Genomic DNA, 26,393 nt, shown 5'->3' on the forward strand with positions numbered 1-26,393 from the left:
CATCTTTGGCCTCTGCTGAGCCTGGTCCAGAGAGGCAAGAATTAGTATTTTTTAAATACTTATTTGTAAATGAAGAGCACAGTTTGATGTCAAACTACTCAACATAATCTCTTAGGAACACTAACATAAACAGTACCAAGAAACATTTATTTAATCATCCTCAGTGAAATGTAAAGGAGCTTTCTATGGCAAAGAAATGTTGATGTGATGGATAAACATTGTCAACTATAAAAACTGCATTTAAAAAATGTTTACTCCTGGATTTATTATTTGATTACTAAAGATTGCCAGTGGTATCAAGCTGTCCAGAATACATCCACTTTGATGTTCTTTTTCTCCCCTAGACGATTCAAATCTCTACAAGTTTGAAGATTTCTTTTGAAAAAGAAAAACCTGATTAATTACTGTGAGAAACAATTATCCCTGAAATTGGCAAGCCTAAACAGCAGCGGAGATTTCTAAGGGAGACTTCAAAAGTGCTTCTAAATATGGTGCAGCATGAGATCTGATACATTTATTATAGGCTGTATATAGTTTCATATTAAATAGTTTCACAAAGGTTGAAAGTCCTGACATCGGTAGTTAGTTCAATTTACAGTAGTGTAAATATACTCCGTGCAGAGTTTTGACTGCCTTCACAGGTTATATATCAGTGATGGCAAACCTATTTTTTCCTCAGGTGGCAAAAGAGCATGTGTGCATGCTATTGCGCATGTGCAATTGCCCACACCCATAATTCAATGCCTGGAGAGTGTGAAAACACGTTCCTCCACTCCCTGGAGGCCCTCTGGAGGCCCAAAATGGCCTGTTTTCCAACTTCTGGTGGGCCCAGTAGGCTCCTGTTTCGCCCTCCCCAGGCTGCAAAGGCTTCCCTGGAGCCGGGGAAGGGAAAAAACCCTCTCCCCCACCCCACCCGGAGGCCCTCTGGAAGCCAAAAATGCCCTCTCAGAGCCTCTGCGAGCCAAAAATCAGCTGGCCGGCACACACATGCACCTTGGAGCTGAGCTAGGGCAATGGCTCGCATGCCAGCAGATATCGTTCTGTGTGCCACCTGTGGCACCCATGCCATAGGTTCGCCATCACTTTTATATATATTTTCACCTACAGAAAGTTGTATCTCTCCATCTGACTTGCTAAGTTTCTTCTTGGTTTGTTTTGAAAGTTTTTATTTCTACCTTTCCAACAGAATAATCTTTGACCTGATTAGTTATAAAGGGGAAATTCTTCCAAATACACTTTGTGAAAAAATTCACAATATAAATGCAAACTGCAAATAAATAATCCACAGTGAAAGCCAAAACAATGGTCTTCATAGCCAGGAACAGACCCTAACTATTCACTGCATCTCTTTTACTTCACATCTATGGAATTCAATGTTCGTCTTCTACAAGGGATTGGCTCAAATGCGGATTGGCCTCCAGTCTCTAGAAGAGCCAAAGTTGGGCTCAGAACTTAAGCAGGACTGGACTTGGTTGGAAGGGGACCACAGGGCCATGATGGAAGATGACTCCTGTGATCCGACCAATTGAGCTTGACTTTGTTTTCACTGGCTCAGATGGGGTGAGTCCTGCTCCTCCTCTGCCTCTCAGAATGGCCACTGGGGTGGGAGAGTCCAAGTAAGAGCACATCCCAGCCCATACGAAAGGGACCAATGTTGCCCCCGACTCATGGGCTTGGAATGGGCTGCTACTTTTGGGACTTCACAATCTTTCTCCCATCAATTCTATCAAGCCATTCTCAGCTGGCCTGGCACCACAGCTTAAATGGGCGCTAAAATGGGGCTGTGTTGCACGTGGTTAAATGATTAGATTTAACCATTATAGAACCATAAATCATATCCTCGGTGATGCAGTGGTTAGAGTGCAGTCCTGCAATCTACATCTGCTGATCACAGGCTGCCAGCAGTTTGGCAGAACAAATCTCAGTAGGCTCAAGGTTGACTCAGCCTTGCATCCTTCCCAGGTGGGTAAAATGAGAACCCAGATTGTTGAGGGCTGTAAACCACTTAGAGAGGGCTGTATAGTACTCTGAAGTGGTATATAAGTCTAAATGCTAATGCTATAGATGACCAAAGTGATTCTATCCATGTATAATCTGAACTAAGATGTCATATTAAGCCACCGTATGCTTGAGTTTGTTGGGCAAAACAAGTTATATGAACTCAGAAATGGGGTTTGATTGGTTTTGGGCATTTGCTTTCAGTCTGGAAAGTAAAGACGACACATCACAGCCCTCTTTTAACAGGGTCAGGATAATATTTTCAGGGCGTCTCCTGTACTTCGATTACTGTTTCTTTTGCTTCTCCACTTCCAGTTCTCTCCTGATGTCTGAGACATCCGTGGGAACCTGAACTGTCAGGCCATCCATCCATTTCTTCACACACACCTGGCAACCCAGACGGGATCTGAAAAGCAAATGAAAAAATCTGGATTTGGGTATCATGTTCCTAGCATGTAACAGCCTAATCCCGTGATGGTGAACTTATGGCACCTGTGCCAAAGGTGACACGCACAGCCAAATCGGAGGGCACGGGAGACTTTTCCATGTTTCAGCTCCAGTGTGCATGTGCTGCTGGCCAGCTGATTGTCAGCCTTGGGAAAGACCGTTTCGTCTTCTAGATGCTTCAGGGAAGCTTCCCTGAAGCCCCAGAGGCAAAAAAAATCCCCAACGAACAAGTTTGGAAAGGTGCACTTCCGATTTGTCGTTCTGCTGGTTTTTGCACTCCAAGGCTTCAGGAAGCTTCCCTGAACCCTCCGGAGTGCAAAAAGCAGAACAACGACAGACCAGACATGCCTTTTTCCAAATTTCCATTTTACTCATTTGGGCTTTTTTTTTTTCACCTACCACCAGGCTTTAAAAAGGTCTCTGTGCATGCACAGGGTCGGGGAAAGAAAGGGGTGTGGGCACATGCACACATGCTAGCACACCCACCCACACCCCTTTCGGCACGTGAACCAAAAAAGATTTGCCATCACTGGCCTAATCTGTTACCAGGAGTACTGCTGTTTGCAGTAGCACAGGCGGCCTTTGGCATCCCTTAGATGCAGCTCAAAATGCCACTTGAAGCTAAGAACACCATGAGAACCGAGAATGACAGCCAAAATAAAAAACCCAAAAGACTCTATAAAGACCTGTGGGAAATGTAGTTGCTCAGTGGTTAAGATGCTGGGCTTATTGGTGGCCCAGGTTCAAGACCCAAGCACCACACAATTCTTGCACACAATTCAAAAGCATGCAAATGCCCCAACTCTTGCACACTTAATTCAAAAGCATGCAAATGTGAGTATATAAATAGGTACCTCTTCGGTGGGAAGGTAACAGTGCTCTGTGACATCATGCTGACCACATGACTACAGAAATGTCTTCAGACAGCACTGGCTCAATGGCCAGACATGAGCTACATCCAGGCGGGAGTTCCTACTTACCGCTGCTACCGGTGCAATGCACATGCAGCTCTGGGTGATTGGGAGTGAGATTTGGCTTCTGCACATGTGTATAAGCAAAAAATCACCAAAATTTGCCAAAATCTCACACAGCCTTCTCAATGAGATCTTGCTTCCTGTGCATGCACAGAAGCCAAATCTCATTCGGATGTGCGTGCTTGCCCACCGGTCACCCAGAACTGCAGACACAGCTCCATTTTCACTACTATCAGTACACAGTGTAGCGCATATCGGCTAGCAACCCATTACTGGTTGCGTCTCCTAGAGTTGGAAATGCGTGCAATGTAAAATGCGCAGGGATTCCATTTCCTTTCCCTTTCCCCTATAAAGCAATGCCCGAGGCAGATTGGTCCAGAAAGTAGATGGATAAGCAAGCATTTTTCTTCTCTAGATAATTATGCTTCCACTTATGCAAGGCTGGGCATGATCCCGTATGATGCCCCTCTCAACTTTTTTCTGGATGTGGTAAACTATCTGAGCTCACCAACATCTGTGCAACAATCGCAACATGCGAGGGGTTGCTTCCCAAGAAGGAGTCCTCAGAGTCAGGTAGATGAGCAACTTGCATGAAACAATGGCCGGAGCGCATAGTTGGAAGCAGCTGAAATGCCCCCCCTTCCCCCTCTCGCCCCCATGCACTCAGAGCCGAAAAGGGGAACCTGGGATGCTCACGTGTCAGTCAATCCGTAGGCCAAGTCCAGCATGTCCAACTCGTCATCACTGATCTCACCCAGTTGCTGAAACGCTGCTTTCTCAAAGATGAGATGGCAAGTGGAGCAGGCCAGGGTGCCCTCACACGCCCCTGCGGGAGAAAAGAGGCCACCACCATTGGCAAAAGCCATGCAAGGCTCTTTCTGCAGGTTCGCCACATGCTATAAACTCAGGAGAGCAACCCCAAAATTAAAAACATCAGTTTCCCACCCTCCATTTTAAAAAACACCAATGGTATCGTGTTGTGAGAAAACATAGGCCTGCACCACAGACTTGGTGTGCTATGTGTACATATTATAGGTGTGAAAATTACAATAAATTCAGAAATAAATGGCCTTGGTTATTCTGCCATCTGGGGATCCAAATGTGGAGGAAAATGTTGCTTTGTATTTTATTCTTCATCTAAAAAGAGTTTAGGAGCATGCATAAGCACATGCCCCTAAACTCCTTTTTTAAATTCTTTTTTAAAATTCTTTTTTAAAACTCCTTTTTAAAATTGTTTTTTTAAAGTCCTTTTTTAAACTTGTTTTTTAAAACTCCTTTTTAAGGGGTGTGCATAAGCACACCATTGTGCCTACCGTCCCTGTCTTACTGTCCTATTGTCCTAATTTACCTGCACCTACTTTGCTAATGTTTATGTTTATACCAATACCTGCTATCTTGTACATGTTTGACAAACAAACAATAATAAAATAATAAAATAAAATAAAATAAAATGAAATGAAATGAAATGAAATAAAATAAAATAAAATAAAATAAAATAAAATAAAATAAAATAAAATAAAATAAAATAATAAAATAAAATAAAATAAAATAAAATAAAATAAAATAATGAAATGAAATGAAATGAAATGAAATAAAATAAAATAAAATAAAATAAAATAAAATAAAATAAAATAAAATAAAATAATAAATGGAGTAGATGGATGAAGCAAACTTAATTAAATACCTGAGTGTAAGAGATGATCATTTGGATGTGGGCATACTTTATTGGTAGAGGCACATTTGGAATGTGGAAAGTGTGTGGTGGGTGCACTCACAAAACAGCAGCCACATTGGGTCACAAAATGACCCCATAACCTCAGCAGGCTGGTGAGAAACACCCTTTAGCCAGAAGAAGATTGAGCTAGCCGCAGCGGAGATTATCTGTAGCTCGGGTGTAGGATGAGGGTGAGGGTTCATTTTAAATGGAAGATTGAGCTGCTCAGAATTGAAGATTTGGGATCCCTAAAGGCTTTCCTGTATGAAAACAGATGCTTGGACTTTGTAGGGCCCAGTTTGCTGCCATCTCCTGGTTAATCTTCAGTATACAAGTTTAATAAATAATAATATCTGCGAGAAGGATAGAGAGAGAGAGTGAGAGATAGGTAGGTAGGCAGGCAGGCTGATATAGATAGATAGATAGATAGATAGATAGATAGATAGATAGATAGATAGATAGATAGATAGATAGATAGATAGATAGATAGATAGAAGGCAGGCAGGCAGGCAGGCAGGCAGATAGATATTTTTATTTGTCAAACTTGTACAAGATACAGGTATAGTATAAACCTAAGTATGAACATAGTAAATGGATATGGGGGGGGAATGGAGACAGTAGGACCTCTTAGGTATGGGCTGAGGTCAACAGCCGACAGTTTAAGGTTATAGTTATGGGGATTTGGGGATGTAACAACAGAGAGAGTGCATTCCAGGCATTGACCACTTTGTTTCTGAATTTGTATTTTCTGCAATTGATTTTGGAGCAGTTTACCTTACGTTTATATATATTGTGTGCTTGTGTATTAATATGGTTGAAGCTGAAGTAGTCATTAACAGGTAGTACATCGTAGAGCAGGGATGGGCAATTAATTTTGCCATGGGGCCACATGAGAAATTGGGATGGTTTTAGAGAGCTGGACTAATATAATTAACTCAGTTCTACCCAATACTGTAAAGACCCAGACCCTGGCCTGACCTAGACACCCAGACCCACTCTACAGACCCCCAAATGTTTGCTTTACGGCACCACGGTGCACCACAGTCACTGTGCTGGAGTGTTTGCGTGGTTTCTGTGCTCGTCCGCTCTTTGTAGGAGGTCGGGGTCCGCTCCAGTGCGAGGATGAAAGAGCTTACCGCATCTGCCGGGACTCCTCTGGTTCCTACTTTTCTCATGATTCATCAGGAAAACAGGAACCAGAGGACTCCCGGCAGACGCGGTGAGCTGTTTCATCCTTGCACTGGAGTGGATCCCGACCTCCGCGGATCAGTCATAGATAGCGAGTGGGCCGGTCACAGACAGCAGGTGGGCCGGATGCGGCCCGTGGGCCGCTCCTTGCCCAGATCTGTCGTAGTAGATCATTTTCTGTGCTACATTTAGGTTGGACCATAGGCAGTATAGTTCTAAAGTAAAACCAAGGAAGGAGTATTAGCAGTGACGGGCCCCTCCTGGTATGGATGGGATTGGCAATCCATTATCGGTTGGGTTTTTTTTATGGGTTGCAAAGGTTGGCCTGGCCACACATGTGCCCAACATGTGTGCGCGCGCCTCTGTGTGAAATTTCACTTTTGTGAATACACCCGAAGCAAAATCTTGCACAAGGACGCTTGTACAGGTGAGATTTCAACCATTTTTGCCCTCTTTTTGCTTCTGCGCATGCACAAAAGCAAAAAAAGGAGGGGGGAATTGCTGAAATCATCCTTGTGCAAGATTTCGCTTTGGGCGCATGCGCACTAGCAAAATCTTGCACAGGGCCTCAGGATCCTATACTAGGAGGAAAAAATAAGTGGAGCCCTTTGCTGAGTGTTAGCAGTAGTGGGTTGCTACTGGTACGTTAAAGGACAGCACACTGGTAGTAATCACTGCACTCTGCATGCAGCTTCGGTTATCCTAGGTGCATGCATGTACATCCCAGTGTGTTTTTGCTTCTGCTCATGTGCAGGAAGCAAAATCTCATGAAGTGATGCCCGTGTGTGAGAGATTTTGGCAATGTTTTGCTTCTGCGCATGCGCGGAAGCAAAAAAAAAAGCTGAAATTTTATGCACGAGATTTTGCTTCCTGCACATGCACAGGAGCAAAAACATGCTATGATACACACACATTCACTTAAAATAACTGAAGCTGCGTGCGGAGCGCATCAGTAGCCGTGGGAATGGGAATCCACCCCTGAATATTAGGAATGTTCACAATCTTGAATTATTAATAAAAATATTAAAGATAAAATACAGATAAATAAATATATCTAGGCTTAGGAAGAAAATGCAGAATGCTTAAACTTTGAGTGTTAGCTATATCCAGCACTCTTGGTTCGCCTTGCTGGGCCGTCCCATCGAAAGGAGAAAGGAGGCGAGGTCAGATCTCAGGAGGTGGATGCTTTGGTGCTAAGACCAGTCTGTAAAACAATTTTGCCAGCTCCTAAAAGATCAGATTATTGGTAACCAACAAAGCCTGAAGAGAGAAAGGCACAATCTCACCACTAACCAAAGCCGTCGATGTTAATATTTTGATTTATCACAACCTCCAGCAGACTTTCTCCTTCTTTGGCGTTGACTGAGTATTTCTCTCCATCTCGATTAATAAAATGTAGCCTCACTTTGTCCACAGAGCTGCATGGAGAGAGAAGCACAACCCCGTTCAGAGAGAGCTCAGGGACTCCCAAGCGCCAAGTGACAATCAAAGAAGCCACAGGTAAAAATTACCTTTCACATTGGTCAAAAGTCCAAAGCATTCCTACTCTTTTGTGTCAGCTGGTTGGAACCAGCTTTACAGCTTTGTGGAAGGCCAGTAGGGTGGGGAGGGTATGGATCTTTGGGGGGAGCTGGTTCCAGAAACCCAGAGCCATCACAGAGAAGGCCCTTCCCCGCAGCCCCGCCAGTTGGCATTGTTTGGTTGACAGGACCCGGAGAAGACCAGCCCTGGTGGTTCCTCTAAACTTGGCATTTGGCCTCTGATACCCTCAACTCTTTATCCATCTCTAAATTTGTAATTCCAATTTGTAATTCCAATTCCAAGATATTTCTTCTTGGAAACTCCAGCATCACCTGATAACCTGTAAAATTTGTTTTTCTCACCATGTACAGATATATATCCAAACTAGATGGTTTCTTTCTCTGTATCATATAATATATGTGGACATATGAATTTTATTTATTTGTTTGTTTGTTTGTTTGTTTGTTTAGTTAGTTAGTTTGTTAGTTAGTTAATTAGTTTGTTTGTTTGTTTGTTTGTTTGTTTGTTTGTTAGTTTGTTAGTTAGTCAGACAGTTATATAAATGTAGTGCATACTGGAGGTGGTGACCCTTTGAGAGCTGTATGTAACAAAATTTCATTTTAACGCATGCCGATTAGTGTGCATTCAAAATAAGACTAAAGTTGTTTTATTTTCTTATCTATCAGTCGTCTTGCTCGATCTCTGTTGGCAACAACACTTTCCGGCTTAACCTCTTCATTGCTCTCATTGCCGTGGAAGAGCAGTGACAGGTAGCTGGCCCTCACTTTTCCCTTTACGAGGCTCAATGCGCTCTCTGTCTCTTTGGCTCTGCTGTGACTTCTTCTGTCCATTTCCACGATAGTTGCATAAGAATTGCATCTGAGAACTTACCGTATTTTTCAGAGTATAAGACACACCTTTTTACCCTCCCCCCAAAAAGGTTGAAAACTTGGGTATGTCTTATACACTGAATGTAGCCCCCTCCACCCTCCCAACCATGCCCACCCTTTGGTCTCTGCCTCCCAACAATTTACCTCCTTGCAGCAAACAGAGCAGAACCTGTTAAGCTAAGCAATTGATTAGCAGCTTCCCAACCTTCAGCTGACTGAGGCTGCAGGCAAGCCCCCTGCTAAAATGAAAGTGAAATTAAAGTGCAGCTTTAGTGTCAAGGAGGCAAATTGGGAGAGACAGAGAGAGAGGCAGAATTTTATTTTCTTGTGCTAATCAGTTGCTGAATCTGGATGCAAGGAGATCAGTCAATAACTATAAATGTCGATAGAATGGGTCAGTTGTCCATAACCGGGTCAGTTAGTAACAGATTCTGAGGAGGATGAACTGGGCCCGTCCTGGTACCCTAGACCTTTCTTGACAACTGAGTGAGATAGTGAGAATGAGGGAGAGTTGGAACCTGAGAAACCTCCAGAGAGTGTAGAAACCCCAATTATTGTAATGTCTGATTCAGAGGTGGAGTGGAGCATGGGAGAGAAGCCCTCAGTACAGTGATGGCGAACCTATGGCACAAGTGGCATGTGGAGCCATATCTGCTGGCATGCAAACTGTTGCATAGCTCAACTCCAACATGCATGTGTGTGCTGGCCAGCTGATTTTTGGCTCGCACAGAGGCTCTGGGAGGGCGTTTTTGGGTTCCAGAGAGCCTCCAGAGGGATGTGGGAGGGCATTTTTACCCTCTCCCAGATCCAGGGAAGCCTTTGGAGCCTGGGGAGAGCAAAACACAAGCCTACTGGGCCCACCAGAAGTTGGGAAGCAGGCCATTTCTGGCTTCCAGAGGGTCTCCGAGGGGCGAGGAAGCTGTTTTCGCCCTCCTCTGGCATTTAATTATGGGTGTGGGCACTCACACATGCGTGATAGTGTGCATGCACACTGTTTCGGCACCCGAGGAAAAAGAGGTTCGCCATCACTGCCCTAGTAGATACCCAGGTCAGAAGACTACAAAGCAGACAGGAATATCTTTATGGGAAAAAGTTCAGAAAGTGAGTCTATAACAGTTATATTTCTAGGAAACTGTTGACCACACCCAGACAGGATTTTAAGGAGGTTTTCTGTGTAATGGGGTGTGGTGTTGCAACTTTCATAACGGTGGCAGTCCTATATTTGGGGTTCCAGAAATGCCACGCCTGCAACCTGCTATTATTCTTCTAAAATCATTGGGCAGAAATGCAGCTCTGTGAGCAACAACCTAGAGAATCTTGTGTGTGTGTAAGTGTAACCGAAGAACTCTTATCTTACTAAGGAATGTGAAATTAGCCTTGACTCTTGGCGGCTGGCCGGATGTTTATGTCTTATCCAATTAAACATGGAAATGCCAAAATGGATTGAAAGGCATGAGTTTGCTTGTAGAAATCATGCTTGTTATATAAAAGTGTGTTATTTGAAGTATCAGCTTGTGGATTCTCCCTTTGTTCCGATCTGGATAGGCCAAAGCAGAACAGGGTGTTCATATTATTAGACTTATTTTTTAAAGACTGCTTTATTATTGTTCTCGACAACTTAACAAAATGAAGAAGCTTTTTAAAATAAATATTTCATCTGAAGAGGCCCTTTGCTATTATATCTTCTTTTAAATAATGGATAATACATTATCAATTTTAAAGATCTGTAAAAGTATAATCTGAAATGTAACAGTGTCCTGTTTTAGTATTAAGATAAGGCAGCTGACTTAAACCCTGACTTAGTCATGTTTGGAGTAGGTCTACTTAAATAACTGAGAGGAGTTAGCGTGATTATATTTAAGAAAACTTTCTGGCATTAATATACTGCCACAATGTATATTTCTCCAATTCTTTGCTATTTCTATAGGCCAGGCACACAGGCACAGAAATGAGCCGGGGTGGCACAGCAGGTAGAGTGCTGTACTGCAGGCCACTGAAGCTGACTGTAGATCTGAAGGTCAGCAGTTCAAATCTCACCACCAGCTCAAGGTTGACTCAGCCATCCATCCTTCTGAGTTGGGTAAAATGAGGACCCAGAATCTCACGCACATGCCCATCCTGTCGCTAGATTTTGCTTCCTGCACATGCGCAGAAGTAAAATCTTGCTGGGGCCTATGCACATTCACACCAGCGATGCAGAGCTGCACGTGCAGCTTCATTTTTGTTACCGGTACGTAGTGTGGCCCATACTGGCTAGCGACCTAATACTGGGGCTGAGTCACACAACATGCTAACCCAAACCCATAATTATTACTGTCTGCAATTATGAATTGGAGCATTAGGCAGTTTGTTCGGTTTTGGTATAATGTGAAATGTGAACCATTGTAGCTTCTATAGTAAATCATGATTAAAACAAACCATGGCTTATTGCAATGACGGTTGCAGATTCAACCCTACTGCACATCAGCAGTGACAGATTGAGAGGGTGGGAAGATCAAACTTGGGGAGGCAAAGCGTTGCCTTGGGAAAATGGAATGCAACTCTCTGTGTTAAAACTCCTTGACGTCAGCAGCCGTTCTGAGGACGCTTTGGAAGGGTTCCCTTCAAGGTTTGTTTTCAAGATAAATTGCACAGCCTTGGAGTGGCTCCCGCCTCCCCTTCCTCAGCTCCTCAGCCGACGCGACCTTGGGAAGGACCATCCGGGGCTGCTGACTCAGAAGTCTTCACATGACAAAATTAGAATTTTTTTACTGGAGTTGTGTCATTTTTTAATTTTAGCATTTATATACCATATGTATTGTAGCTTAAAAGACTTACTGAAGATTTAGAAAGTCATAAATAATATTTTTTTCCTTTTCTTTTGTGAATAGCTAAAGTAATTATATAATACCAGTCTGCAAACCTGAGAGGTGAGATACTGTACTCTGGAAAGGTTCAAGAAGGTGAAAGAGGAAGTAAAAAGGGAGGAAGAGAAAGAGAGAGAGGTAGAGGAGGAGTGATGAAGGAAAGAGGGGCGTTCCAGAATGATGGAAAAAATAGACTGAGGGCAGCAAAGGAAGAAGAGAAGGGAATGATAGTATATCAGTCTGCAAACCTGAGAGGGGAGATATTCTGGAAAGGTTTAAGAGGGTGGAAGTAGAAAGAGAGGGAGAGAAGGAGAGAGCGATAGAGGAGGAGTGAAGGTGCAATTAGGTAGGAGGAGGAGTTGATGGAAGACAGAGGGGCTTTCAAGAGAGAAGGATAGAAAAATAGACTGAGGTAAAAGAAATAGGGAATTTTTGATCAAATGATAAGAAATATGTTTTTGTATATGATTTCTGTAATATTGGCTGCTCTCGCTCTCTCTCTCTCTCTCTGTGTGTGTGTGTGTGTGTTTGTGTGTGTGTGTGTAAATTTGTGTATGTGGAGAATTTTTTTTAAAAAAAATTCCCAAAAAAATAGAGTTCCTTTGCTGCCATTTTGGTGATAGCGCAAGTCTGAGAGGTTTGTGAACTATGACAAGCCAACACAATTTTCATCCCCCGGCAAGGCTTCTGCCCACCCCGCGGAAGCCCCAAGAGAGATTTTCTGGGTCTGGGTAAGCCAAGAGGGACGTGTTTATCAGTTGCCAGGGTGGTGCAGTGGTTAAGAGTACAGCACTGCAGGCTCCTTCAGCTAACTGCTAGCTGTAGTTCAGCAGTTCAAATCTCACCACCGGCTCAAGGTTGACTCAACCTTCCATCCTTCCGAGGTGGGTAAAATGAGGACCCAGATTGTTGGGGGCAAGAGGCTGATTCTGTAAACCGCTTAGAGAGCGCAATAAAAGCACTGTGAAGCAGTATATAAGTCTAAATGCTATTGTTATTGCCTGGTGTGCAGGTTTCTGTCTCTGGAATTCTATCCTATCTTCCTTCAGAAGGTCACGGTGATGTAAGTACCTCCTCCTCCACCACCTCCCCTCCACCTCCTTCTCCTCCTTTTCCCCACAACCACCCTCACTCTGAAAGGGAGGAATGGGCTCAAAGTCATCCTGAGAAATTCTGGGGCCACGGCCTCCCTTAAAGTGGGTCCTCTCTGTTGCTAGACCGACACTTTCATGGGTCCACCACCCTGGCTCTCCAAAATGTCCTACCGTCCAGCAATGAAGGAAGGACTTTGGACAGGCCGTTGTTCTGAACCTGATGGAGCTGGAAAGCTAAGCTTTGAGCAAAAGAAGGAAAGAAGAAGGAAAAAGGTCTGGGGCTACAAGAATGAGAGGCAAAGTTTGTATTTTAGATGGGGGGGGGATACAGAGGTGGAGCCAATCTAGCCAAGGAAATCTCATCATCTACTCAAGGAATTCATCCTTATTTAAATTCAAATAGAAATAGCACTTAAATATTGTTCCATCGTGCTTTACAGCCCTCTCTAAGCAGTTTATAGGGTGACCATTTGTCCCCAGACAACAATATGGATTTTACTGACTTCGTAAGGATGGAAGACTGAGTCAACAACTGCTCTCCAAAAAGACCTAGACTCTGGTTCTGATTGGTCTAACACATGCCAACTCCAAATCTCAACCAGCAAATGCTCTGTCCTTCACATCGGCAAAAAGAATCAAAACACCAAATACAAACTGAATCAACAAATTATCACAGATAATCCCCACTCGGTCAAGGACCTCGGAGTACTAATAACTAAATACTTAAGTGCCAAAGCCCATTGCAACAACATCGCCAAGAAGGCTTTAAGAGTTGTTAATGTAATCCTACGTAACTTCCGCTCTGGCAATCTCACACTACTTACCAGAGCTTATAAAACCTTCGCCAGACCCATCCTAGATAGTGATGGGCAAACCCAACGGTGTTCTGGTTCGGCAGGTTCGGACGAACTTTACGCAAAATTCGGCCAAACCAGAACCGAACCAGAACTCAAACCCGAATGGGGAATCCCTCCCACAAAGAGATTCCGGGGCGGAGCTTTGACATCACCGGCAGGTTGCTAAGGAATCCAGGAAGTGATCACCTTGGCGTCCTTAGCAACCTGCCGGTGACATCAAAGCTCCGAACGCAACCCCGAACTTTGCCCAAAGTTTCAAAAAATTTCTGCACAGGACCTACCGCTGGGCACTATGGACACTGCCCGTGGCGTACCTGTGTGTCCATGTGCGATTTCACTACCTGCCCAGGTGCCATAGCAGAATTGTGCTGGACTCCGCTAGCACTCAGAGCTGTGGGGGCGAGCACACATCACCATTCCACCTTAGCAGCCCACCTCTGGATGTGCCATCAACCTATTACTGCTTCCATCCCTAGGCATCTATGATTCTATACAGTAAGACAAAACCCCTCTGTCTCAGGGGAAGAGAGTTCTGTATTAAACCTCGACCCACTCTTGGTGAGTTTTCATGGACATTATCAACCATCTGTGACTTACACGGGGTGAGCCCCCCCCCCCAAGTGTTCATTATGGCATTTTCACAGCTCTTAGCTTTATAGCACCCTTAGAGTTTTAAATGGCCTTGGGGGGGAGGAAGGGGGGGCAAGATAATAAGGATGTAGGAGAGCCTCCTGTAGCTCCATCCAGCAACAGCTGGGAGGGCAGAAGGTCTTAGCAAGTGCTCCCAACTGAAGCTGGGGAGGGGCTGCAGCCTCTGACCCAGCAGGGTTTAAGCCAGACCCCCCTCCCAAAAAAGCCAGCAATCCTCAGACCTGTGGCTGATCAAGTGCCTCAGCATCTCTCCAAGCTCCCTATTTTACAGAGAGAGGGGGGAGGGAGGGGGAGGGGGAGGGAGGGAGAGAGAGAGGGAGCAAGGAAGGAAGCAAGGACCAGGAGAGGAAGCAAGGAAGCAAGGAAGCAAGGAGAAGAAGAGGAAGGAAGGAAGGAAGGAAGGAAGGAAGCAAGGAAGGAAGCAAGGAAGGAAGGAAGGAAGGAAGGAAGGAAGGAAGCAAGGAAGGAAGGAAGGAAGGAAGGAAGGAAGGAAGGAAGCAAGAAAGTAGGCAAGGAAGGGAGGGAGGGAGGGAAGCAGGAAGGACATGGTTGGAAGGAAGGAAGGACACAGATGGAAAGAAAGAGATGAATAGAGCAAGGAAAGAAGCAAGGAAGGAAGCAATCAAGAAAGGAGGCAAGGAAGGGAGGGAGGGAAGCAGGAAGGACATGGTTGGAAGGAAGGAAGGACACGAGTGGAAAGAAAGAGACGAATAGAGGAAGGAAGGAAGCAAGCAAGCAGGGAAGCAAGGAAAGAAGCAAGGAAGGAAGGACACAGATGGAAAGAAAGAGATGAATAGAGGAAGGAAGGAAGGAAGGAAGGAAGGAAGGACACAGATGGAAAGAAAGAGATGAATAGAGGAAGGAAGGAAGGAAGGAAGGACACAGATGGAAAGAAAGAGATGAATAGAGGAAGGAAGGAAGGAAAGAAGGAAGGAAGGAAGGAAGGACACAGATGGAAAGAAAGAGATGAACAGAGGAAGGAAGGAAGGACACAGATGGAAAGAAAGAGATGAATAGAGGAAGGAAGGAAGGACACAGATGGAAAGAAAGAGATAAATAGAGAAAGGAAGGAAGGAAGGAAAGAAGGAAGGAAGGACACAGACGGAAAGAAAGAGATGAATAGAGAAACTAAGGAAGGAAGGAAGGAAGGAAGGAAGGAAGGAAGGAAGGAAGGAAAGATGATCCTTACCCCTGATCTGTGCTTTCTGGCTTCGGGCTATCACTGAAGCATCTCCCCCGCTCCAAGTTGCCTGCTGCCAGCCAGGGACGTCCTACCCTCCCCACAGCTGCATGTCCAGAGGCGCCAAGGCGGAGAAGTTTGGCAATGCGCTGAGACAGCATGTTGTAGTGTGTAGTGTTGTGTGGCTGCTGAGCTTCAAGGTTTGCAGGACAGACACCCGCACACAGCTGAAGAAATATAAGGCTGGGGCAAAGGGGGCTGAGCTGCCCCAAGCAGCCGGTGAGGTAGGTGGGAGGGAGTCCCATCGGCTCAGCCCAGCCCACGGGGGAGGGGGGGCAGGGGCGGTTGCTGGGAGGGAGGAGGAGGGAAGCCCAACGCATCCCCCTGGGACAGAATGGCTTTGGCTTACAGGCAACACCATCTCCCCTCTTTTGATGTAATCTCTCGGGCCGGTTGCAAGCAGGGCAACAGGCCTATTCCCTCCACGAAATGACATATGGAAAAGGGGGAATGTGCTAACAGCAGCTAGATTAGCCTTCGCACAGACATGGAAGGAGGAAAATCCCCCGTTGGACAACACCGATGGTGGTTAAGGAAATGTTAGATTGTGCAGCAATGAGAAGGCTTTCTTTGGAACTTACCGAAGGGTCTCTTTACCATGTGGGAAAAATTGTCTAGTTGGCTCTAAACATAAATAAATAAATAAATAAATAAATAAATAAATGAATGAATGAATGAATGAATGAATGAATGAATGAATGAATGAATGAATGAATGAATAAATAAATAAATAAATAAAGAATGAATGAATGAATGAATGAATATTTATTTGATTTGTATGCCGCCCCTCTCCATAGACTCGGGGCGGCTCACAACAATAATAAAACAGTATACAATAAACAAATCTAATATTTAAAAAGTATCCCTAAAAACCCATTAATTTAAAAACCATTCAACGCAAGCATACCATACATAAAACTATATAAGCCTGGGGGAAATGTCTCAATTCCCCCATGCCTGACGGCAGAGGTGAGTTTTAAGAAGTTTGCGAAAGGCAAGGAGGGTGGGAGCAGTCCTAATCTCTGGGGGGAGCTGGTTCCAGAGGGTCCGGGCCACCACAGAGAAGGCTCTTCCCCTGGGTCTTGCCAAATGACATTGTTTAGTCGATGGGACCCGGAGAAAGCCAACTCTGTGGGACCTAACCGGTCGCTGGGATTCGTGCGGCAGAAGGCGGTCTTGGAGATAATTATAATAATCAGAATTATGATTGTGAAAGATTAATAATGTGATAGTTGAGTATAGATGCACAGAAATGTTTAGGACGAGGCTACAGAAATGTAAAATGTTTATGTGTTTTCCTATTGTCTTTTTTGTTTTTTTATTGTTTTTTAAAAATCCAACAAAACGTATTAAAAAGAAAACACAATGTGCTTTGTTTCACAGAAGGATTTATGATCCTTCCTTCCCCTCTTCCTCAGCTGGTGAGAAGAGTGCCAATAAGCATGTGAAGAGCAGTGGTGGGTTCCTCCCCTGGAGCTCCATTCTGGTAGCACGACGGCTCCAGTGCTGTCTTCGCCAGTTTGTCACGTGGCGCCATGTCTGTTTTTATAAAAAAACATTTAGGGGTGTATTTTGCTTCCTGTTCATGCGCGAAAGCAAAAATCTTGTGAGGAAACGCTCGCACGTGCATGATTTTGGCAATTTTTTGCTTTTGCGCATGCGCAGAAGTAAAAATTCAGCAAAATCACATGCACACGAACCTCCCCTCCTGAGATTTTGGCGCTTTTTTGCTTCCTGCACATGCACAGAAGCAAAATCTTATGAGGGGCCATGACCATCGCAACCATACAAACACACGAAATGCTGTGATGTACGCGCAGCGCATGGGTGTGGAGAAAGGAGGACCCACACCACTGGTGCAGAGTACATGCAGAAGATATTCAATTACCCAGGACCATCCATACTAAAAAATAGGGAAGAAAAAATTTGTCTGTGGATAATGAGAAAATGAAGAAAATATTACAGTATGGAAGGAAATATTGGGGGGCTGTTGTTAGGGGTACAAACCAGGGGTGGATTGCACTTACCACTGCTACCGGTGCACTGCATGTGCAGCTTCAGGTCTCCGGTGTGCACACATGCATCCCGATACACGCGCGCATTGCAGCTTGAAGCGCATGAAGCGCTTCAGCATGCACAGAAGCTAAAAAAATCACCAAAAGCTCGCACGCACTGGCCCCTTGTGAGAATTTGCTTCCTGCACATGCACAGAAACAAAACCATGCTGGGATGCACACACATGCGCACCAGAGACCTGAATTTGTGCACACAGCTCAACTTCTACTACTGGTGTGGCATCCTTTACCGTTCCGGTAAAAACCCATTACCGGCACTAACAACAAAGCCAAACCGCCATTTAAACTTGCCAAATTTGGTGCTCTGGCTGACATTTTAGGACTTCCCAGGAGTTACAGGCACACAGTTGTTCATAGTGTTTAGTTGTGTAACTCCGGCCCTAAAGATGCAGAGCTTGAGACGGGTTCCCAAGCAGCAAATGAAAGAAGGGCACCAAACACAGGCTGGGGCGGCTGGGCTGCTTGACCCCCACCCCTTGGTGTCCTTGTATGGGGCAGAAATCTGCCCCAGGGAGGAGGGATTTGAGCGGGAAGGGACAGTGCCTCCCCAGCTGTGTTTATGCAGCCCTTCCCTACAGAGGTGGGCTGCTAAGGTGGAACGGTGACATGTGCTTGCTCCCGTGACACTGGGTGCTAGCAGAGTCCAGCGCAATTATGCTACTGCACCTGGGCAGGTAGTGAAATTGCACACGGACACACAGGGGCACCCAGAGTCTAGTAGCAGCAATGCCCTGGACTCCGCTAGCACCCAGAGTCATGGGGGCGAGCACACGTCACTGTTCCACCTTAGCAGCCCAGCTCTGCTTCCGTATTTGTTTCCTGCCGTTCCTTTCAAAGCATTTCTTGGAATGGTTGCTGTGGCAGAAGGAGCAGTCAGCCCACTTTCATAAGTCCTCACAAACTCCTTGAACTTGGGCAGAAAAACTGTCCTTCCTCAAGGCCACATCAATACCGTTCCTCCTGTCCTTGGGTTGCCAGAAAAGTATGCGAGCGTAAATATCTGACTCCCACAGCTGAGCTTTCCTGGGCCTCAGCGACAAGGCCGAGGGGTGGTTTCAGGAATGGGGCAGCGTTGGGGGGGGGGCAAAAAATCAAAGTAGGAGCAGCAACCCTTTTAAAAAAATTATTTATTAAATTTTATTTACATATATATATATACAACAAGCAATACAAACATACACATTTAAAAATTACAAAAAATCAAAATAAAAAGTCTTGTTGGCCTTTTTTGCTTCTGCATATGTGTGGAAGCAAAATCACACAAAGCGGGGCGCGTACGTGAAACGTGATGCGCATGCAGCGCAGCGGTACAGAGACAAGAGGAATCCGCTGCTGCACCCCACCCACTGTCAGGCCTGCTCCGCTCAGAATTTAGGAAAGTAAAACTCAGAGTCCATTTTGAACTTCAAAGGTCACTTTTACTAAATCAGAGGTGAAGGCATCGAAAGAAAAGAAAAGTCTGAGGGAAAAGGGGAGAGAGATTCCTATTACTAAGTAACCCCACACACCCCTTGGGCAGTCCACCCAATACAAAATGTCCATAATTGTCAGGTGGGTGTGTCTTCGCTGGCGTGTCACTCTTCTGGAATGTACAGCTGTTAACCTTGATAAGCAGGCCTGCTCTGCGCATCTGTGCCAGCCTGCAGCTTTCCAATCCTTCCCCTTTCTCATACGAAATCAAAAGTCCCCTGGGCTCCTCCAGCATGTTCCCCCCCCAATCCTGAATGCCTCCCCCCACCCGTTTCTTTATGGCAGCCAATGCAGTGAAGATGTGAAGAATAATGCAGAGAGGCTGACACCCAGGGGTGAGCAGCATCTAGGCCTCGGACGAGTTTCCCTCTCTCCTGCCCGGCTCCCCTACAGCATCACACGGCCACCTCCCACCTGAGGTGCAAGCAGAAGGCCTGGGTGGAAGTGGCGCTGGCAGCATTGATGCTTCTTTCAGCACCCGTTTGCCTAGCTACCCAGCCTGAGGCAGTCCGCAGCTTGGATGCGTCGCATGCCAGCCACACTGTTCTGCCGGGCTCTCTGGTAGAAGCCTCCCGAAAATTCAAGGGTACAAATTTCAGACACACACACGTTTGAAAGTTCAAAACAATGTTCTTTATCACAAGATTCAAAAGAAACAAAGCACCCTTTTTGTATTGCAAAGAGCACTCTTCCCCCAAAACAACCTTGTAGGCTGTACAAGTCCCTTAATCAGTCCTTAAGTACTTAGCTAGTAGCTGTGAAGAAACATCACAACCCTCCTTCTTCCAACGAAGTGAAACACACACACACACACTTTACTCTGCTTTGGTGTCAAAAGTGTGAAAAATCCACAAAGTTCAGAAACAGCAAGGCACGATCCTGAAGAACTGCGATCAGATAATCTTCCACAACGGCCAAGCCCACATGCTGCTATTTGTATCAGCAGCTCTAATTACTGGAGCCCCACCCAAACACAGATGGCCTCTCTTATCTCCTGTAATATATCCTCAATTGGTCTTTTCTATGCATAATTGCGCCTGAGTGGGTCCAAGACTTCCTCATCCGAAGCGACCGAAGATAATGAAGATTGGCTTCCTAGGCTGTGTGCCAAGCCCTCCTCTTCCAAGTCACTCCCACCTTCTTCTTCATCTGAGGAAACTGCACTACCTACCTCTGCCGGCAACAAAACAGGCCTAGGGCATGTTGACGTTTCCCCTGCATCCACCTCCACATTCCCTGGGGCAGGAGCTGGGCCAGAGCCAACCACAACACACCGTTTAGTGAAGGGGAGGGGGAAGCTGTGATGTGTCATGTGACGAAGCCCTGATGATGGGAGTTTGACATCCCTGGTCTAAAGCGAAACAAAAAGGCCAATCCAAGCGGAGTCCAATTACACAGAATACAGGGGTGTGTTCCAATTTCTTTTTACTAGCGCTCTGTGGGGGTCACTTATTTTGTAGGCATGGCTCAATGGTCATGTCATGGTGGGTGTGGCTTTGTGGTCATGTGACTGGGTGGTCATGGCCAACTTGACCTCACTCACGTCAAGGGTTAGGGTTAGGGTGCCTGGCCTCTCCTCACCTCAAAGGCCTCAACGAGATACAATTTTCCTATCTATTTACTATTACTGAACATCCAAAATATTCTATTTAATCCTATGTATAGATGCCATATGTGCACAAAGATATTACACACAGGCACACAAAAATATACATTATCTACTATATAAATTGTATGTGTATGTACACACACACATAGAATAGAATAGAATTCTTTTATTGGCCTAGTGAGAATGGACACACAAGGGTTTTGTCTTTGCTGCAGATGCTCTCAGTGTACATAAGAGAAAAAGAGACATTTGTCAAGTATCTTGAGGTACAATTCTTAATGATGGTCACAGGGGTCAAATAAGCCATGAGGAAACAATCAATATTAATAAAAATCTTAAGGATACAAGCAACAAGTTACAGTCATACAGTCCTAAGTGGGAGGAAAAAGGTGATAGGAATGATGAGGAAAAACTAGCAGTAATAGTAGTGGAGACTTAGTAAATAGTTTGACAGTGTTGAGGGAATTATTTGTTTAGTAGAGTGATGGCGTTCGTGGGAAAACTGTTTGTGTGTCTAGTTGTCTTGGTGTACATAGACACAGTTCTTCTCAAATTACACATTCAGCCATTATTTTATGAATTATTTTATTTCACATTATTATTTTTATTTGAATTAATTATAGATTAATGTAATTAATACAGAAATGAAAAATTCTAACCAAGGCTATCAGACTTTGATGAAATCCAGAACAATGTAATGGCTCTATTCATTGTTTTATACATAAAACATGCAAAAACCCTAAATGGAAAGGTTTCAGATGCAGGAACCATTGCTATTCACACAATCTGCTTATTTATTTATTTGTTTGTTTGTTTGTTTGTTTGTTTGTTTGTTTGTTTATTTATTCTTTGTCCAATATACAATACATATGGAATGAAATAGACATTAGGTAGTATATATAGGGATAGTAAGTAAAAAAGAAGAGGAATGGATGAGAGGGAGAGAATATATAGGATATATGAGAAAAGGAAAGGTAATTGAACAGGGGACATTAGGCACATCAGTGCACTTATGTACGCCCCTTACTGGCCTCTTAGGAACCTGGAGAGGTCAATCGTGGAGAGTCTAAGGGAGAAATGTTGGGGGTTGGGAGTAGACACTATAGAGTCCGGTAATGAGTTCCACACGTCGACGACTCGATTGTTAAAGTCATATTTTTTACAGTCAAGTTTGGAGCGGTTAATATTAAGTTTGAATCTGTTGCATGCTCTTGTGTTGTTGCGGTTGAAGGTGAAGTAGTCGTTGACCGGAAGGACATTGCAGCATATGATCTTGTGGGCAATACTTAAATCGTGTTTTAGGCGCCGCAATTCTAAGCTTTCAAGACCTAGGATAGTTAGTCTGTTTTCGTAAGGTATTCTGTTTCGAGTGGAGGAGTGAAGGGCTCTTCTGGTGAAATATCTTTGGACGTTTTCGATAGTGTTGATGTCTGAAATGTGGTGTGGGTTCCAGACAGATGAGCTGTATTCGAGGATGGGTCTGGCATAAGTTTTGTAAGCTCTAGTCAGTAGTGTGAGATTGCCAGAGCAGAAGCTACGTAGGATCAGGTTAACAACTCTGGAAGCCTTTTTGGCGATATAGTTGCAGTGGGCTTTAGCACTTAGGTCATTTGATATTAGTATTCCAAGGTCTTTTACTGAATGTGGGTTGGCTGTGAGGGTTTGTTTATTCAGTTCATATATGAGGTTTGGATTCTTTTTGCCGATGTGGAGGGTAGAGCATTTGTTGGTTGATATTTGAAGTTGCCAGGTGTTAGACCAATCTGAGACAAAGTCAAGGTCTTTTTGGAGAATGAGTGTGTTGTCAGTGGTGTTGAAAAGTTTCACGTCGTCGGCAAAAAGCATACAGTTGCTTGTGATATTATCGCAGATATATTATCATGCTTAGGCATGAACCATAGTTAACAAGCCACGATGGCAAAGCACACACCCAGAGCTAAAGTCTTCCTGAGGTGATAAAGCCAGACAGTGATGGCCATCCTTAGTAGAAGGCAGAGAAAAATGTCTTCGCCAGTCGACATGAGAAGCATTCCATCTGTCAGGCCTGCGGTGACCTTCTCGGGAGATGCAAAGGTTAAGAGGACACACATTCTTTGTGCAAAGGCAACTTGGCAACCCCGCCCAGGGCTTGTCAGTGGTATTTATGGCTTGGACTTCCCACTTCACAAGCCTCCTTCAAGGATGGGAGGAGATGCTGCATGTTCTTTTGGACCAATGCGCCACTTTTGGGAGGGGAGGGGAGATATAAATTTTTCTATTTTCTCCACCATAAAATAAAACAATGTACTGTATAGTTATAAACACAACAACAATGCTTAAAATCAATCATATATAAACTTTTATTTTCTTATTACTCACTCAGTGGAGGGCCACTTTAAGGTAATCTCTATTTCTTCTTTTGTAAGGGAGTGGATTCTCAAGATCAGAACCTTAAAAAAGAACTATTAATGTGCACTGCCCCAATACACATGTGTAACTGAAAACATCCCCAGAAGATGCTCAATGTATCACTTGAACAGGTGAATTTAAACATGCCGATTTCTGGAGATGTGGCCATTTTGCTTTCTACTCTGAATAATTGTTCTGTGTCACATTTTATTTTTTTATTACTGCCAGACATGATGCCAGCCATGTCCGAGAAGCACTGAGATCATTTCGCCTTGTCAAAAAGAGGTCAAAATGGGTGTCCTTGGCAAGATAGAAGAAATGTGGGATTGACAGCATCACCACCAGATGGATTTGTAACTGATTGACTAACCACACTCAATATATGTTCCTTAAGGGAATTACATCTTATGTGAAAGTTTCTGCTTTGGACCCAGTACTCAACATCTTCACAAATGATTTGGATGAGGGGATAGAGAGGGAACCCCTTCAGATTTGCAGTGAACATCGAACTGTGGGGAATAGCCAACACTTTTAAAAGAATAAGAGAGTTGGAAGGGACTTTGGGGAGCTTCTAGGAGGGTCACTCAGGAAGTAATGCACCACATTTTTTTCTCAGCCTGCAGTAATGGTACGAATGCAAAACTTTAGATATACATTATTTGAATTGTCAGGAATATGTGTGTAAATTTTGTGTTTCTTCAGACAGATAGCATAGCTGCAGCAGTGTTTTGAAATGGCATCTGTAAGTGATATACGTTACAAACAGCGTGTCGTCATTGAATTTCTCATTGCGGAGAAAGAAACTGTTGGGAACATCCACAAATGTTTGTGTACAGTTTGTGGACAATCTGCAGTCGACAGAAGTACCATTAGTCACTGGGCACAGAGGATGAGGCCATTAGAAGGCGGTTCGGCAGAGCTCCAAGGCTTCGTGACCAGAAGAAGGAGTGGTACTGACAGGGCATACACACTCTTATGTCTCGCTGGAGGAAGGCCATAGAACAGGATGGAGATTATGTGGAAAAAATAGAGAGTGTAGAAGAAACATCATTCTTTCTTGTGTGTAAGTTTCATTGTGTCCAATAAATAATTGTTGAAGAAAAAAATGTGGTGCATTACGTTTTGGGCGACCCTCATAGTCCAACCCCCTGCTCAAACAGGAAATTTGCCTACACCATTTCAGACAAGTGACTATCCAGTCTCTTCTTTAAAACCTCCAATGTTGGAGGGACCACAACTTCTGCCGGCAAGTCATTTAATTGCTTAATTGTTCCAAATGTCAGGAAAATATCTCTTTAGTTACAGGTTGGTTCTCTTCTTGATTAGTTTCCATCCATCACTTCTTGTCCTGCCATCAGGTGCTTTAGAGAATAGGTTGACCTCCTCTTCTTTGTAACAACACCTTAGACATCGGAACGCTGCTATCATGTCATCCCTAACCCTTCTTTTCTGTTAAACTAGACACACCAAATTCCCACAACTGTTTTCCCTTTCAGGATTCTCGTCCACTGAATATTTCCCAAGCTCTAAGTTTATTGAAATCAGCTCTCCTAAACTCCAAGGCTAGTTTGACTTTGTTCTATTGCTTGTGCTTTCATGATGCTGAATTCCAATATTGCATGGTACTCCCCCTAAAGGTTCCTGTAACTTAAATGCCTTCTATCATAACATCTCTGTTAGCAAGAATTAAGTCTGGTATGGCTGACCCTTTATTTCCCCTCTGCAACTTTTGGGAGACAAGTTGTCTGCTAAGTTTGTTAGGAATCTTGTCTGATTTTCCACTAGGTGCAGAGTTTGTCTCCCTGTTGATGTCAGGGTAGTTAAAGCCACTACTGTACCTTTTAGTGACTATTAAAAAATTCATCTATTTCCTGTGTTTGGTTGGGTGGACTGTAGTACACAATGACATTGTCCCTCTCCCCCCTTTTATATTGACCCAAAGGCATTCAAAATGGTTTTGGTCATTGTTTTGCTGCAGAAGATAGGCTCGGGATCCTGAAGGATCTTGACAGACTTGAACACTGTTTCCTATCCAGCGTTTTGCAATTGCAACACTGAAATTCAGTGTTGAGAGCAGTAAGGTTTTTCATGTACACAAGTATAGGATAAGTGGCACCTGGCCCAACAGCCATAACTGTGGGAGAAATCTAGGAATCCTAGTGGACAACCACTTAAGTATGAGCCAGCAGCGTGCAGCAGCTGCCAAAAAAGCCAACACAGTTCTAGGCTGCATTAAGAGAGGGATAGAGTCCTTGAGAGGGGCGGCATACAAATCCAATTAATAAATAAATAGAATCAAGATCACGTGAAGTGTTGGGACCACTTTATAAGGCTTTGGTAAGACCACATCACTGCATCCAGTTTTGGTCACCATCATATAAAAAGGATGTTGAGAGTGTAGAAAAAGTGCAAAGAAAAGTAATAAAGATGATTAGGGAACTGGAGGCTAAAATGTACAATGGACTCTTGCAGGATTTAAGTCTAGTCTAACCAAAGAAAGGCTAGGCATGACATGATAGCAGTCTTCTAATATTTAAGGGGCTGTCACAGAGAAGAAGGGGTCGATCTATTCTCCAAAGCACCTGAAAGCAGGACAAGAAAGCAGTGGGTAGAAACTAATGAAGGAGAGACGCAATCAGAATTAAGGATAAATTTTCCGACAGTGGGAACAATGAATCACTGGAACATTTGTCTCCTGAAGTTATGGGTGCAACATCTGTAAAACTGGCAGGTCACCAAAGCAGTTGGGAGAGGAATCACTAAGCTGCTTATCTCCACTGGAGAACCTTGAGCAGAGAGATAGGAGAGATGTATGTGGTGTGGAGCCTGTGCCAAGGACATTGGCAGCCCAGCTGGTGACCTCTCTCTATTCTGGAATGTGGAGACAGCAAGATCGGTCAAGGATGGCCCTCAAGGTGGCATGTTGGTCTGTGTGTGTGTCCCTCAACATCTGAAGAAAATAATGGAGCATCATTCTGAGTAGGGGGAACATATAGACAGAGAGGGAGGGAGGAGTGGGGACCAGGATTCTTTGGGTTCTTTAAATGTCTTGAGAGATCAATTTACAGGGATGCCTGCAATGATGCTAGAGGCATTGGATGAGGCCTATATTTTAGTGGCAAAATGAGACTATATTGTTGTGAGAATTTGCAATCAATATTAGGTAGACTTAAAGATGCATCAAGATAAGGGGGTGTATGATTTGGGAATGCCCGGTAGTGCAGAACCTTTGGAAGAAGTGCAAGAGGACACTAATAGGATGTTACATATACGATGGACATTTACAAAGGAAATGGCGGTATTAGTCAAAAGGAATGAGATGGGAGAATTTAGAGAAATAAAAGAAGCAACGATAGAAAGCGCCCAGGTGGTAATAGTCCTAGGCTGGAAGGATGCGACAAAATGGACAATACAAAATTGGTATCGGTACA

At 44.2% G+C, this 26,393-nt stretch overlaps 1 protein-coding gene across 1 annotated transcript; it reads right to left on the reverse strand.

Annotated features, from left to right (window-relative positions):
* Positions 1 to 128: 128 nt before the first annotated feature.
* On the reverse strand, positions 129 to 15,600 carry LOC139171384 (adrenodoxin-like). The gene is made up of 4 exons (XM_070759591.1): positions 15,370 to 15,600; positions 7,615 to 7,739; positions 4,116 to 4,245; positions 129 to 2,404 (listed from the first exon to the last, which is right to left on the reverse strand). The coding sequence occupies exons 1-4, from the start codon at positions 15,519 to 15,521 to the stop codon at positions 2,284 to 2,286; spliced, it is 528 nt and encodes a 175-aa protein (XP_070615692.1). The 5' UTR covers positions 15,522 to 15,600; the 3' UTR covers positions 129 to 2,283.
* Between the last annotated feature and the right edge of the window lie 10,793 nt (positions 15,601 to 26,393).

This window comes from Erythrolamprus reginae, chromosome 8 (assembly GCF_031021105.1).
Source record: "Erythrolamprus reginae isolate rEryReg1 chromosome 8, rEryReg1.hap1, whole genome shotgun sequence".
Classification (NCBI taxonomy): domain Eukaryota; kingdom Metazoa; phylum Chordata; class Lepidosauria; order Squamata; family Dipsadidae; genus Erythrolamprus; species Erythrolamprus reginae.